The 16152-nt window shown below is 39.8% G+C and overlaps 1 protein-coding gene across 1 annotated transcript in view; it reads left to right on the top strand.

The window, feature by feature from the left end:
• sh3gl2 (SH3 domain containing GRB2 like 2, endophilin A1) overlaps window positions 1-16152 on the top strand; it is a 141366-nt gene that overhangs the window by 111710 nt on the left and 13504 nt on the right. The window contains exons 2-5 of the mRNA XM_003216433.3: window positions 1207-1275; window positions 10013-10085; window positions 12647-12790; window positions 13814-13947. Coding sequence (XP_003216481.2) covers window positions 1207-1275; window positions 10013-10085; window positions 12647-12790; window positions 13814-13947 — 420 coding nt within the window. The remainder of the gene's footprint in view (window positions 1-1206; window positions 1276-10012; window positions 10086-12646; window positions 12791-13813; window positions 13948-16152) is intronic.

Genomic DNA, 16152 nt, shown 5'->3' with positions numbered 1-16152 from the left:
TAAGGGTTTGTCTATACTAGCCTTTTACCCTTAAGTAATCATAGATGATCACTTGTAGCCAAGTCTTCCAAGGGTAGAGTCTTGGCAGTAGATCCATAAGTGACTGTAGTGACCTATTTTGGATCCACATGGCATCAGACATTCAGACAATGTGGCCACTCCAGCAAAGTTGATGCCAGGGGATTACTATTTCAATGCTGGTGGCCTTGGTTTTTCCAGAATGCTGGTATTTGTCTGCCTGTCTTCCCAAGAGATGTGTAGGATTTTGGGGGGCAATGCTGTTTGAATATTTCCAGCAGTTGGAAATGATGTTTGTAGACAATCCATGATTAGCAGGCACCCTGAAGTGGACCTGAAATCAAACATGGATTTCCAGATGACATTCAAGTATTTCCAGTTTTCAACATGGGGTAAACTGGGCTGAGCGGATTTAATCCTGCATAAAGCAAAGTTGAGAAATGCTCCAGGTTTTTGCTGAAACTCCGGAACAGTTCTGTACTTTGAAGTGATTTTGGACAGCAGACTGGCTCCAAAATGAATCAGGCTGATGTCCACATAGGTCAGTTCCTTGATTCCTTTTTTGCCACACTAGGATGGATGTCTATGTCTCCGAGGTAGCCAGCTGGAAAGCTCCTGGCCATCACTGGATACCTTTGCTGACGTCAGCAAATCTGACATGCTCTTCTCTGTAGTTGCGCAGGCACTTTGCTGATGTCAGCAAAGGTGCATGGTGATGACCACGAGCTCTCCAAAGCTCTCTAGTTGGTTGCTGTGTGATGAAAACAACACAACATACAAGAGTTTGGTTGTCTGAACAGCTATGCAGCATTCAGGGATGGTCCAGAGCATTTCTGCTCCAGGTTAATGCCAGATTTTGTGTTTGTGCAGATGAGCCCTCATTCTACCAATTTCCATATCACAATATTCTATTTTGAGTCTGATAATAAAGTATATGGGGAAATTCCATTTGAGGGAAATCTTCATGTAATTTTTCAGCTGTAAATTTTGCACTGGAGTGTGAATCTTTATTATAACCGTCTCTCAGTTATTACAATTTACATTCGACCTACATAATGTGCAAATCAGGAATTTGATAAAATTTTAAATGCCTCACTGGAAACACAGCAGGAAATTGTCTCATCTTTTCTGTCTCCCTGCCTTGTCATTATTATCTAGATTTATGTCTTTGCTTTTCTCCTTTTACAGAAAGTGAGTGAGAAGGTTGGTGGAGCAGAAGGAACCAAGCTAGATGAGGATTTCAAAGAAATGGAAAGGGTGAGTTTGAAAATACTTGTATCACCATATCATTGTTAGCTGTTTTTTCCTCATTGTTGACAGAGAAACTCATCAACCACTCTTCCTCACCAAGTACAAATGAGCTGCTATTAATTCAGCCAACATAAAGATTTTAATGTAGACATGTATAACATGATCACTTAATAATACTTAGTAATTTCTTATGAAATCTGATTTTGGCATTTTGTAAAATGGTGACATTATATAAAAATGTTAATATAAACTATTGTTTACAAGAAGAGATTCTGGATACAGCCCTAATCTTACATGAGTCTTGTACTCATGAATAAAATTAAAGTATATTCACCTCTTCCAATTGTGTCCTTCTCCATCATCCTGAGGTCCCAGCAATAGCTCCCACAGAAAGAGGTTGTGTAGCTTAGTGGTTCAGCACCCCTACCTTTGGTTAACTAATGTGCATCTGCACTGTAGAATTAATGCAGGTTGATATCACTTTAATTGCTATTGCTCAATGTTATCGAATCACTTTTAGAAAGCTGTATTTGTCAACAGATATATATTTAAAATCTCAGAAAGCACTGAAACTATCATATGTAATGATGCAGATGACCCTTTTTAAAAAAAAATTATGAAGTTACTGATGAACATTGGGACATAAATATTTATTCAGTTCATAGGTAGACCAGATTTGTCTGATTCTGCTAGACGTCAAAAAGCATTTAAGTGCATGGTATAACGGCGAGGAGGATCTTTTCACCACGGGTCACCCTCCTCCTGTATGGAGGAAGATAATTCGAAACCGCTGCGACCGTAAGCTGAAACCGTAAGCGCTGCGACCAATTTATAACGGGGACCCTTTTTGGTATCCCACTAATTATATATTTGTAATTATATACATATAGAGGTATAGATGTTCTTTCTTGTACCTCAGATGTACTCTTCTAGATTTACTAGGGGTTTTATGGCACTGAGGAAAGATATACACAAGGCAGTATTTTTGAGGAAAACAAGATACTATATTTATTAGTTTGATCAGGGATGTGTAGTGGTTACAGTCAGGCACTTAAGTGTTGTAGTTTCACAATCAATCAGGCTCTTGGCTTAGTTAGAACAGTTCCAAAACTTTGAATGCTGACGTAACTTGCTAGCTCATAATTTAGCCACTACAACAACTTCACTATGTAAAGTAATTCAACAAACAGGGCTCTTCAGATTTTCTTAAATCTCTTTCTCTGTCTAGAGAATCACCACTTAGTTCTCTTTGTCTCAAGATAGTTGTCAAAACTATGCTCTCAACTCGGATTACATGTTGCACTCCAAAGGTACGGGAGCACTCTGAAAACCACACTGGGGCCAGGCATTGAAGCAAAGCAGTTTATTGAGGGATATATATATATATATATATATATATATATATATATATATATACACACACACACACACACACACACACACACACACACACACACACATATACATACATACATACATACATACACACACATACACACACACACACACACACAAGCAAACAGTGGAAAGAGTCAATAGATTCAGTAGTCCATAATATAATGTCTACAGTAGTTCAAAAGATAGTTCTTCAAAGTCTTTCAAAGTTATAATCCACAAACAGAACTCGAAGAGTTCCAACAAAGAGTCAATGTCAGTAAGCAGCCAAGAGTTGCAGGAATCAGGGACAAGATGCAGCAAAACAACAACTGTAATCCACCTGGAAGATATTCCTTGGAAAGCAGGGAAACCAGAGTAACAAGGCGAGGTATACTCGAGAGTAACAAGACACGAACTCCAACTGGTTATCTTGGAAACAGCACGGGAACAAGGCAAGGATCAAGAGACAGGAATGGAGATGCTTCTCCCAAGAATGGCAATGTTGACACCGCAACGTAAACAAGGAGCGAGGTCCCTTAAAGGAAAGCTCAAGGCTACTGCTCAATGAGATCCAGGGCAATCACAGCTTCACATGGGAAAGTTTATTTATTACAGCGCTTGAGAGCCAAACGTTTACTTCTTCTCAGCACTTCCCTTTGACTCCTATCCTGTGAGATAGATTGTCTACAATCAAAAGACACATCCTCCCCTACCACAACTCCATCTGGTGAATCCAGCCTTGAGTTAACATTGGAATGTTTCCCAATTAGCTGTTCCTTTGGGAGCACAACTTCAGGCACCTGCAAAGACATTGGGCTCTGATCCAAATCCCGGAGAGGCTCAAAATCCAAATCAGCCTCTGAGTCCCACTCCATCTCCTGTGGAGGGCCAGATCCTGACGGCTGAGCTATAACATTACAGTTCCCAAAAACATGTCCACTCTCTTTTTTCCAACTTCCTAACTCCCACTCTCTATATAACTCTAACTTTTTAAAAACTCTCCCTCTCCAACTGCCTTTCTGGCTTCCAGCTGTAACTGTCACAATGGCCCCGCCCACATTCTGTTACTGGGCAAACACTTCATTTTCATCCTCCAATCAGACTGCCCTCCCTGAATTGGCTGCCGGATCGCCCCTTCCCTCTGGCTTCAGCCATGCCTTTGGAATCAAGGCTTATATAAAACAAAATGGCTGCCCTTGCACGGCATCCCTCTACGGTAGGCTAATCTATTACACATGGCTTTCCAAATGTCACTTGTAGCAGCAGAATTCTGGAAGAGTCACATGTGTGTCTTGTAGCAGCAAAGTTCTGGGCAAATCTGCACTGACCATTTAATGCGGTTTCAAACTGGAATTGAATAAAGTGTTTTTGCTGCACTGATAATTTGAGGCCCGAATGGCGATTACACAACCATTACATTGCTACACATTAAAGGCTTTCTTCTGCATGCTTTCATGGGAGTTTATTTTCTTGCTGCTGTAATTTGAAGCTAGCTTTGAACTGCATTAAATGGTCAGTGTAGATGGGGCCTCTCTCACACATAAAACACAGGTTTGAATAGAAGAACTGCTGATGCTAATTGCCTTAGGTTGCTTTAAACAGGGTCATTCGTAAGCACAATGAAACACTAAACATAGTACACCAAAATCAGATATATAAATGATATCCAGTGACTTATTACTACTGCACTGAGGAAGCATTATTGCTTTCATCTTACCTTGTGCCACCAGATCAGGGTGAGTAAAGGGATCTGAGCAGCCAGTCCTGACAGAGGCTCTCACAGGCAGCTATTGTGAATGCACTTTATAATGCTCATCCCTGTTTCCATTGAGATGCTGGTCTCAATCCATTTAAATTTACTGGGTGTTTCTTTTGGTGTGAATGTGGATGTACAACTGTATCTGAAGCCGCTATCTGCTACATTCACTTGGCAACTACATATGGATCGGACAAGGATCGAGAACATGAACTGTCCCTTGAAACATTTGCTGATCAGCTTTCTTTTTTGAGGTCACAAGATGTGTGAAATAGATGAACTGAATGGTACAGTCAAGACATGGATCTATCCTTGGATACACTTGCTTCTCTTTCTTATGTAGGGGTTATTGTTATTTATGGTGGAGTGTGAAGTGCTACGGTAATTATCAGATGCTTTCTAGATATAGATTTCCTTTAATAAATAGAGGATCAAGATAGTAAGAGGCCAATAGGACAAACTGATCCTAATAAAGAGGTTGCTTGCTCTTAGGTAAAGGTAAAGATTTTCCCCTGATATTAAGTCTAGTCGTGTCTCTCTGGGGTTGGTGCTCATCTCCATTTCTAAGCCAAAGAGCCGGCGTTGTTCATAGATACCTCCAAGGTCATGTGACCGGCATGACTTCATGGAGCACCGTTACCTTCCCACTAGAGCAGTACCTACTGCATGTTTTCGAACTGATAGGTTGGCAGAAGCTGAGACTAACAGCAGGAGCTCAGATTCGAACTGCTGACCTTTTGGTTCAGCAGCTCAGTGGTTTAATCCACTGCGCCACCCGGGGCTCCTTGCTTGCTCTTAATGATATCCAAAAGACGCTTGGCTTTAGTCCTGAAAAAAACATTACTGCTCTAAGACACATTGTTTCTCAGAATGGAGATTTTGGAGATCTTCTTTCTGTGCTTTTCAATAACTTTCCACAATCATTCCCAACCCATTCATTGAATGCAAGGCCCTTTAACAGTGGGGCATACCTTGCATGGCAGGCAGTTTTGAAATCAAAAAGTAGGCAATTGCTTTGAGGCTCTATCCAAGATCTGTACATAGAGAATTGAACAGAGGTTGCTCTGAAAATAGTAATAGTACTTTCTCCTCAAAACCAACCTGAATGTGATATTTAATGTATGTGTTTTTTTTAATGTGATGCTGTTACCAAGAGCCAATAATCCCCAGGATCCTGACAGGAAGGGAGAGAGGGTTGAGAGCCTGCACCCTGCCATGTTCCTGACTGATTTATGGCAACCCTGTGAATGAGAGGCCTCCAAGAAATTATCTACGCCAGTGGTTCTCAACCTGTGGGTCCCCAGGTGTTTGGGCCTACAACTCCCAGAAATCCTAGCCAGTTTACCAGCTGTTGGGATTTCTGGGAGTTGAAGGCCAAAACATCTGGGGACCCATAGGTTGAGAACCACTGATCTACACTGTACGATTAGTGCAGTTTGACACCACTTTAACTGCCATGGCTAAAAGCTATGGAGTCCTGAGAGCTGTAGTTTTGCAAGATCTTTAGCTTTCTCCACCAAAGAGTGCTGGTGTCTCACCAAACTATAAATTCCAAGATTCCATAGCATTGAACCATGGCAAGTAAAGTGATGTCAAACAGTGTAGGTGTACTCTAAGTCATTCTATCCCCAACATTTCCTATTCAGGGCTTGCAGACCCAGGGTCATGGCTTCCATGTTTCATTTCACTTTGTGGTTAGTGGTTATTTGGCTGTTTGCTTTTTAAAAGTACATGATAAATGCACAACTACAGTTCAAACCCCATATCTGCAGAATCGGTACTTGTGGTTTCACTTATCTGAGGTTTACTTTATCCATTTAGGGCCCCTTGTATAAGCTATACCTTCTTATTGGTACCTCAGTTATTCATCCCATTGAAAATAATAGAGTTCACTATTATCCATAGTTTCACATATCCATGTGAAGTCTGGGAATGTGTTACGTGTGAATACAGAGGTCGTAGTGACTATGCACATTTAGAGTTTGTGCACCCTGGAAGGTGTGATTGAGTATTGCTGTTGACATCACTTATATGGGTCAAGTATCTCACACAGTTTGTATAAGGATCTGAGGGAGCCATGTAATAGAACATGTATTGTTTGCATTGAATGGATGGATAAAAGCAAATTTAAGAAGCTACAGCGCAGTTTTATTAAAACTGCTTTTTCTCCTCCTCCTCCTCCTCCTCCTCCTCCTCCTCCTCCTCCTCCTCCTCCTCCTCTTGTTGTTGTTGTTGTTGTTGTTGTTGTTGTTGTTGTTGTTGTTGTTGTTGTATGTCTTAAAATTGCTTCTGGCTTATGGCAACCCTAAGGTGGAAATATTATATATTTCTTGGCAAGATTTGTTTTGTCACTGCCTTCCTCTGGGGCTGAGAGAATGTGACATACCCACCCAGTGGGTATTATGCCAAGCAAGAAGTTGAACTCTTACCTCCAGAGTTTTGGTCCAAAGTTCAGGCCACTGGCTCTCTCTTCTTCCTTTACAGCTTTCATTCTTGTCTTTCCATTTTATGTTGGTGCTTAGAGACCTCAATTAGACCAGCGTTTCACTGTGCTAAGCATTGTAATGACATCTAATAAACCGTAATTATTCCCTAGCCCCCCAAAGACCTTTCTGTCATCAGACAGTGAAGCAGTTTGATGAATACATAAAACTGGGGCACAGAGAGTAGTTTAGTAATACAAGTCAATGTGTGTGTGTCCATATCAAAGCAGGTGTGCATGAACAGAAGTGTGAGAGGGGATGATTTAGTTAATGGTGGTAGCTGAATAAGGGCTGCATTTAGATTTCTATCCAACCTGTTGATATGTTGCCCATGTACTATTCAATTCAAGAGCAGAATCCAAAATATCAGAAAACTACAGTGATTTAGTGAATTGAGCACTGGACTATGACTCTGGAGACCTGGATTCAAATCCCTCCTCAGCCATGGAAACCTATTGGGTGACCTTAAGCAACTTGCTCTTTCAGCCTCAGAGGAAGGCAAACGCAAACCCTTGCTGAACAAATCTTGCCAAGAAAATCCCGTTAAATGTTCACCTTAAGGATTTCACAAGCAAGAAACATCTTGATGGTATAGTAGCAGCAACTGCAGAAGCAACAATATCCCAAGTGTCAACTATATGCATTAATCACATATATGTGTAGAGAAGTCTATGCATTAGAGCTAGCAATTACAGAAGGTTTCAAAATTGGTAACAGATGTCCACCCTGGCTGTTGGGCTTATTATGCCTTTCTCTGTAAGTAATACAAAAGATTCCATAGGCAATCAGTCTATCCTTCCCTAATCTTCTAAGTGATTTGGCAACCAGTGTAGCAATGGCCCTGTTGGGAACAGGATCTAAAAGATATTTTAGATTTTGAAATGTGATGAGATATATAATGAGATATCTTGGAGTTGAAACCCAAGTGTAAACATAAAATTTATTTAGGATTCATATAATGTATACACATAGTGTGAAGGTAAGTATATACATAGGGGGTTTTTATAGTAATTTTGTGCGTGAAGCAAGGTTGTAGAATTGATTCCAGTTTTCTTCTTCAACATGTTGGGAATTTGTGCTTTCCCAAAAAGGAAATTAGCCCTTTTGGGGAAAAGTATGAAAATTGGTAGGAATTAGCCTCATTTAGCAAAATAGCAGACAAAGCATGCCTCAATTTCTGTGTTGTTTTCCAGCGTTCCCTTACATATTCCAAAAACAAGCAATGCAGGCAGTTTGTAGTGTTGAACATTTAAAAGGTTACTAATGGCTTTGCATTTACTACTAATGAAAAGATTAGGTACAGTCTTCATTCTTAACTCACCACCTTTCGATGGCAGAGGGAAAACATGGCTGGATATTAGAGGAATAGCAGAGAGAGAAATCAGAAGAGGGGAAACTGAAAAGGCAGAGATTTTATATAACCAAAGGAAGTGACCAGGGTGATGTGGTTTTCTTGCAAAGTATTTGTGAGCATGCATTTCAACAAGTAGTAAAAGCAAATATGTGGGTTTAGATGAGAGAAATACACAAAAGGATTTGACATGCAAGAAATCCTGCTCTATCAAAAAGAATGCTAGAATTTTCCAAATTAGTACAGTGTTCCCTCACTTATCGCTGGGGTTAGGTTCTAGGACCACCCGCAATAAGTGAAAATCCGCAAAGTAGGGACACTATATTTATTTTAACATTTGTACATTATTTTAGTAGTTATACACCATTTTAAGGCTTTATCAACCAATTGCGTGTTGATAAATTGCCTCCTTCTCCTCTTGTTGCCACTTGGGCTCCTTTTCTCTCCCTTTGGCTTCTCCTTCCTCCCTTCCTTAGGCTGTAAATTGTAATTTTTTAATGATTTATAATAGTCTTTTAGAGTTTAATGAAAAGCCGCAAAACAGCGAATCCGCGAAAAGTGAACCGCAAAGTAGTGAGGGAACACTGTATATGTATAATTTCTCCTGTTGTGATTTGCCACTTACATTTTCCTTTCATGTTGTCCATTCACTAAGAATTGGGTCCAAGACTGCAAGAAAAATGATGAATTTTTACTGGAGCCAAGTTTCTCTAAGACTAAAGTTTAATTCATATGATACTTTCAGTCAGACATAAGATGTACACTAGCTTTCCAGAGCCTGTAGCCCATAGCTTGCCTGGTGTTTTAGCCATAGAGAAGGCTGCGGTGACCCTAATGTAGTGAAAGAGTCTTGCACAACATACATATATCCTCCACAGAGCTGGAGTGACTCTTTATCCTAACAGGTATTACAGGCATCCTTCATTAGAGATCTCTAACTCTAACATTCGTGATATTGGCAAGGAGACAACTACAACTATCCACCATCCTGCTGGAAGTGTCTTGCTTAAAAAAACCCAAAACGAAAGAGAAGTAGCAAATTTATTCTCAGTTGTTTTCCTTCCTTCTCCTATTCTGACATTGGTTGCTTTTCCCTACTCTTTCCCTTCCCAACTGCAGACAGGAGAGGTCAGCATAAGAGAGAACAAGGAAGGAAAACAGTCAGGAAGTGGCTTCCTAGATCTTCTCCGCAAGAAAAAGACAAGGTACTTCCAGATGATAAGTGGGCAGTGGTGGAAGTGACAGCTCCCTCCTTCCCAGAAATGGAGGGTGACACCAGATCTGGAAGCAGGCTCACCTTAACAGCCAAGTCTTGTAGTTGGAGGTTTCTGTACATGCACAAGATCATTTAAGAGCCATAGAAGGAGGAACATCATGCTCTAGTCCAGTGGTTCTTAATTTGTGGGTTCCCAGGTGTTTTGGCCTACAACTCCCAGAAATCCCAGCTAGTTTACCAGCTGTTGGGATTTCTGAAAGTTGAAGGCCAAAACATCTGGGAACCCACAGGTTGAGAACCACTGTTCTAGTCTCTTAAATGAGTGTTATAGATCTTTTGTCATAGTAGGTTCAGGATTCAGCCACATCAAGATCACATGTCAGGAGAGTACAGCTGTTGACAATGCCTATTCATGTATAGTTGCTTCACAACTACACATTTGCCACAAATAAGAAGGAACTATGAAGCAATAAGCACAGGAAGAAACTGCAAAAGTACTGGATTTTCTTCTTTTTTGTCCTCATCGGAGTTTATTCTCTCTTTCCTTTTTCCAATTACAGAAAGTGGATGTCACCAGCAGGGCTGTGATGGAAATAATGACCAAGACAATAGAATATCTTCAGCCTAATCCAGGTACTGATTCTTCTCTATGAATCGGGGTGTATTTAGGTTTAGAGGTTGAGCAAGAGACAGGTTTTAAAGAGACAGGTTTTAAAGAGTAGTAAGAATAATGTATGCTCTCGACTCACTTGCTCATGTAGTGAAGACGTCTTGAAAAGGTTTCAGAGAGGTCACCTCTGTATCCTTTTTCTCGGTCACTCTTTGCTCATTTATCCTGTTTTCAATCCACAGTGAAGCTTTCAGCAAAAGAAGACAATACCCTCTTTTGCTTGAAGTATGACACATATAAATGGGTTTTAAGAGCTTTTCCATTACTATGGCATAAAAGCAAAGGTTAGGAGTTCAGTTTGACAGATCTAATCTTGTTAGCACAGCTCTCAAAGTTTTTGGCTATTTCCAATTTTAGTCCCAACTAAAGCCCATTGAATTCAATGTGAGTTCTCTTAATAATACTGATAAACAAGTCCCTGGCGTTACCACTGGTCTACTTTGGGAGTAAGATTTGATTTAACCCTTGTGTCTTTTTTTGAGTGTATAAATTTAAATTCTGAATCTTTCAGCAGCAGCAAATTTCCCTGCCCCAGACAGCTTACTATAGCAGTATGTCTGAAAAGGGACATTTATGCACATGCAGTATACTCATGTAGACACACCATGTGAACCAGAAACCCGTTTCACCACTTCCATATGCAAACCTGTATGCATGAGGGCACTCATTTGCAGATGGCTAACTACACATGCAGACATAGGGCTGAGGCAAGTGGTGGCACTGTAATCAAAATCCTGTTTTAAAGTCGGGCTTTTGATATATGTCTTTTATTACCATAACCATTATTTATGACCAATATATTGCTGGGGACTTCAAATATGTTATGCAATTGGTTAGCTTTTTTTGTCTCCTAGCACAAGTTTTCAAGTGAGGTAGAAATACTGCAGTAATCAGGCTTAATGTCCCTAGAAAGGATTTTCAGGGGCAGAAACTGCATGCATCATGCTTGGGGAGTTACTATAATTCCTTATATTGTTTTTTCGTACAACACCAGAATGTTCCATACAAAAGGTTAAACCCTTCTGTCTTGTGGGTTGGCTGGACTTCACACTGGACTAAATACAATAGAGTAAGTCAGCTGAACCAGTGACATACAGAATCATAGGATGAGATGGAAGGGACTTTATGGGCCATTGAGTTCAGTGCAAGTTCTCCAGCTAAACCACGCCTGGCAGGTGGCTGCACAATCTTTTTTTTTTTTTTGATAACATCCAAAGACAAAGATCTCTCTAGACAGTGGATTAATCATCAAACCACTCTTGTGGTCAAGATGCTCCTTCTAATGTTCAATTCGAATCTACCTCCTGTAGCTTAAAACCTACAGGCCTGCTCTCTCGACTCTCGAAGAAATGTGATCATGTCAACTCTCAGTCTCCCCCCCCCCCCCCAAACTGAACACTCCTTCAACTACCTCACCACAAGCATCAGTCAGCCTTCTGAGCTCCATACCTATCCTGGTTACATCTGGCATATACAGTATTTTAAGAGGCAAATAAACAATTTACATTTGCATGTACACTCCATAACTTAGGGGAGATGTACATGCTTTATAAATTTAGAAAATCTCCTTAGCAACAGCTTCCTTCAAAATGGTACACAAAGAGTAAAAGGACTGAGGCCCCTTCCACACATCTTAATAAAATCCCACATTTTCTGCTTTGAACTGGAATATATGGTAGTGTGGGCTCAGATAACCCAGTTCAAAACAGATATTGTAGGATTTTCTGCCTTGATATTCTGGCCTATATGGCTTTGTGGAAGGGCCCTGAGCTTCCTAATGGCTAAAATGTGTCTGCTGTGTCTTACATAACTAGGAATGGGAAATATTGAAGGCAACTCTTTCACATTATACAAGACTCCAAAGATAGAGGGGTAATAAAGACAATGGCCACTTCTACATCGACCATTTAATATAATTTCAAACCAGTATTGATGAAAGTTGTTTCACTGTGCAGATGATTACATGGGAAAGCCTAGAAACAATTTGAGACCGGGCTGGTGATTACACAAAACACAAAGCATCAATGCATTTCAAAGGCTTTCTTTTGCATCCTTTTGTTGGAATTTGTTGTCTGGCCACCATAGTTTGAAGCTAGCTTTGAACTGCATTAAGGGCTCTTCTACACAGCCATATAACCCAGAATATCAAGGCAGATAATCCATAATGTCTGCTTTGAACTGGATTATCTGAGTCCACACTGCCATTTAATCCAGTTCAACGTGGATTTTATATAGCTGTGTGGAAGAGGCCCAATGTTTTCTGGTCATCTGGAATATCCCTGTAGAGCAAAGGGATTGTTTCTACGGCTTTGATAAACCTTACTCTGTGGAAGAAGTGGCAAACATGGGGGAAGGTGCCAAGTTTGTGTCTGAATCAGGATATGATGATATGCACACACCTGCCACTTCAGTTTTGGCTGAAGACGGTATGTGATATTTCTTTTCATATTATGTCCTGTTCATCAACTCCCCCATCTCCCCACTGATTATTCCTTTTCTGATTAGCATGTTTCTCTTTCTGCAGCTTCCAGAGCGAAGCTCACCATGCTCAACACCATGTCCAAAATCAGAGGGCAGGAAAAGGGACCAGGCTACCCTCAAGCTGAGGCTCTTTTAGCAGAGGCAATGATTAAGTTCGGAAAAGAACTTGGAGATGAGTGCAACTTCGGTAATGCAATTTCTTCTGTTTTACTCTCACAAAATATAGCAGCCATTATTTATCACAGTTTATTTGCTAGGAAAAGTCGTCACACCCCATGCTGGAAAAAGACCAGATAGGATCATTTATCTAAGAATACCCTGTTCGGAAAGCCGCTGTTGCATTTGATGGTCTGTTTCCCCAATTGCAAAGCCTAATTGTATAGGGTGCACGGTAGTAGCATGCCTGAGTCCTGAGCATATCACATATATGACTCAGTCTTTCTAAAGTTTAGAAAGGCACATGAGAAGTACCCATTTGTGTGATATGTCCTGTCCGTGAAAGCAGTTTCTTTGAAAAATGCGTATAAACGTCTTCATTAACTTATTTAGTCCTCTATTCACATGCACACTAACTTCTGCTTTCTGTCTTTTTTATGATCGGTTGTTACTTATCATGTTTATACTTGTTAGTCACTCTTGGTCCTAAGCTCAAGTAGAGAAGTTTAAAAGGCATGGTTTTCACCATCATGATTGTTTGTGATGATTTTAAAAGTAAAGATTTCCCAACACCACCCAAAATGCCTAGTGCTTTTGCTTCCTGAGAAATTAGTCCAGTTGGTCCTCTCCATCCATGGATTCTGCTTGCATGGATTTAATCATTTATGGCATGAAAATGCATTTTTTTCATTTCAAAAAGGAAACTTTAATTTTTCTATTTTATATAAGGGACACTCTTTTAATATGCCATTTATATAATAGGACGAGCACCCACAGATTCTGGCCCCCACAGTAGTGGAGAAGGGTCTTGGAAACAGTCCCCAGCAGATACCAATGACACCAAAAATACGTTGTGCTCTTTTTTTCCTGGGAAAATAGTACAGGTTTCCCATCACCATCCAAAATGCTTTATCCTTTTGTTGCCTAAGAAATTAAAGCAATCAAATGTGATTGCTCAATCAGGTTTCTCAAATCTAGCACAGCTCCATATTAATGTGAAAGCAAATCTTTTCAGCACTTGCACCAAGATAAAATACCTGTCTTTATTTTCCAGGCCCAGCTTTAGGGGATGTTGGAGAAGCCATGAGGGAGCTTTCTGAGGTCAAGGATTCTTTGGACATAGATGTGAAACAGAATTTCATTGATCCTCTTCAAAATCTCCATGACAAAGATCTGAGGGAAATACAGGTGTTGCTATAAATATCATTTTACTGAGAGCATGGAAAGACACATGGATCTTTTTGCCTCTTCTATCTTAAAATGCCCAATAATTCACAACTCATGGTATCATGTACCTATGCATTGCCTTGACTTAACCTCCAAGCCACTTATGCTAGGGGCAGAGAAGCCCCTAACTCAATGCTGTCTCATTTAACTAGAATTACAAAACAAGACAAATAGAGCATTTGCAATATCATATTTTAGACGATTACTGCTAAAATCTAGTTTGTGTTATATTGCCTTCATTGACTCAAGTCCTAGAAACCCACTGAATAACCTTGGTCCAGTTACACCATATCTTCCTCAAAAGAAGGCAATGAGAGATCTACTCAAAATAAATATTGTCAAGCAAGTCCTGTGAAAGAGTCACCATAGCCAACCATAGTCAACTTGAAGATAAATAACTATAAGGATGCAATTCTTCACTAAGTTTCTTCGCAAAGGAAGTAATAAGTTTTATAACCATTTTCTTCTTGCTGTGAGAAAGTAATTGAAAATCACAGTCTTGCATCCTATACACAAATCAGGACTTATTCTGTGCAAAATGTGCATGTGGTTGTTTTGTGCAGAAAACAGCATTTCCTGATATTAAACTTTTTTTCACAGAAAATACTCTTTTTTGTGCAGGAATATTCCTTGCCTAGAAAAGGCTGTTGTGAATTGTGTGAATTGTGTGAACCATGTGTGAATTTTGTCCAGAATAAATCCCCAACTGCAAAATTCTCTGTCCAGAAAACAGCATTTTCTGCCTACAAAGTAATATTTCTGTGTACAAATATTTTGGTGCAGAAAATGCTGTCTTCTGTGCAAACATACAATAACTTTATGCAGCATATATTCCAAGCTTCTAAGAATCCCATCAGTCAAAGGACTCTTCTCATCAGGGCTTCACAACACTCAAGAAACGTTTTTCTAAATTTCAAGTATCGTTTGTCCACAACAACAGCACCCTGTACCATTCTCACTTTTCTCCCTTTCTCCCATTTTGTGCTTGTAGAATGGTGTGACTGAATGCATTCTCAGAAATATGTCCAGTTAAGGAGTCAGGAATCAGAAACAGAGCAGGATGATTGGAGTGACAACTCTCACTATAATCCCGATATGGATAGAAAAACTCCTCTGGGCCAAATATGTATGTAAATAGAGTGTTCCCTCACTTATTGCTGGGGTTAGGTTCCAGGACCACCCGCAATAAGTGAAAATCCGCAAAGTAGGGACACTATATTTATTTTAATATTTATACATTATTTTAATAGTTATACACTATTTTAAGTCTATATCAACCAATTGTGTGTTGATAAATCACCTCCTTCCTCTCCCATTGCCATTTGGGCTCCTTTTCTCTCCCTTTGTTTTCTCCTTGCTCCTTTCTTAGGCTGTAAATAGTAATTTTTATGATTTATAATAGACTTTTAGAGTTTATTGAAAAACCGCGAAACAGCGAATCCGCAAAAAGTGAACCACAAAGTAGTGAGGGAACACTGTATTATTTGTAAGCCACTCTGAGTCCCCTTCGGGATGAAAAGGGCGGGATATAAATGTAGTAAATAAATAAATAGGGTTCACTCATTCATTTTTATTCTAAATTTACTGATAATGTTAATATCCAATCAGCAGTGATTTTGTTTATTATCATGTGAATACAGAACAGTCCAATATACACTGCCAGTTCAGTCCAATAATATACTTTATAAAATATATGTATATTGAGGCAAGGGAAACTGTTTTCAGATAGATTTGGAGAATTGAGGATGAAATCTAAACTCTTGCACCTCACACACATTAAAGATTAGATACCATAGACTGAATTTTGAGCAGGGAGACTAGAAATGGTGGGTATTGTCCTGCAATGCATGTGGATGTTCTTGTGTAACAGTTTGAAATTGTGCTTCAGATTACTAAATTTTAGACTACTACAGAGTCCAGAGAAGCGATCAAACGTTCAGTTGATGTACATTTGATGTTTCTGAAGTTCCTTCATTAAAAAAGAGCAAGATTCCCTATTTCGCTAGAATATTTGTAAAAAAGTGCTTATACTCGAGCCGTAATAAGTGGGGGTGGGGGCTAAAGGAAAGAGATTACATAGCACAGTCCCTTCCTACATCCTCAGAGGGTCAGAAGTTGCCAGCCTCCGAAGATGCCAGCCACAAATGCAGGCAAAACAGGAGAAAA

Source organism: Anolis carolinensis, chromosome 2, assembly GCF_035594765.1.
Source record: "Anolis carolinensis isolate JA03-04 chromosome 2, rAnoCar3.1.pri, whole genome shotgun sequence".
In the NCBI taxonomy this organism is placed as follows: Eukaryota; Metazoa; Chordata; class Lepidosauria; order Squamata; family Dactyloidae; genus Anolis; species Anolis carolinensis.
The sequence above is the reverse complement of the archived record's forward strand: the minus strand, read 5'-3'. Positions and strand labels throughout refer to the sequence as shown.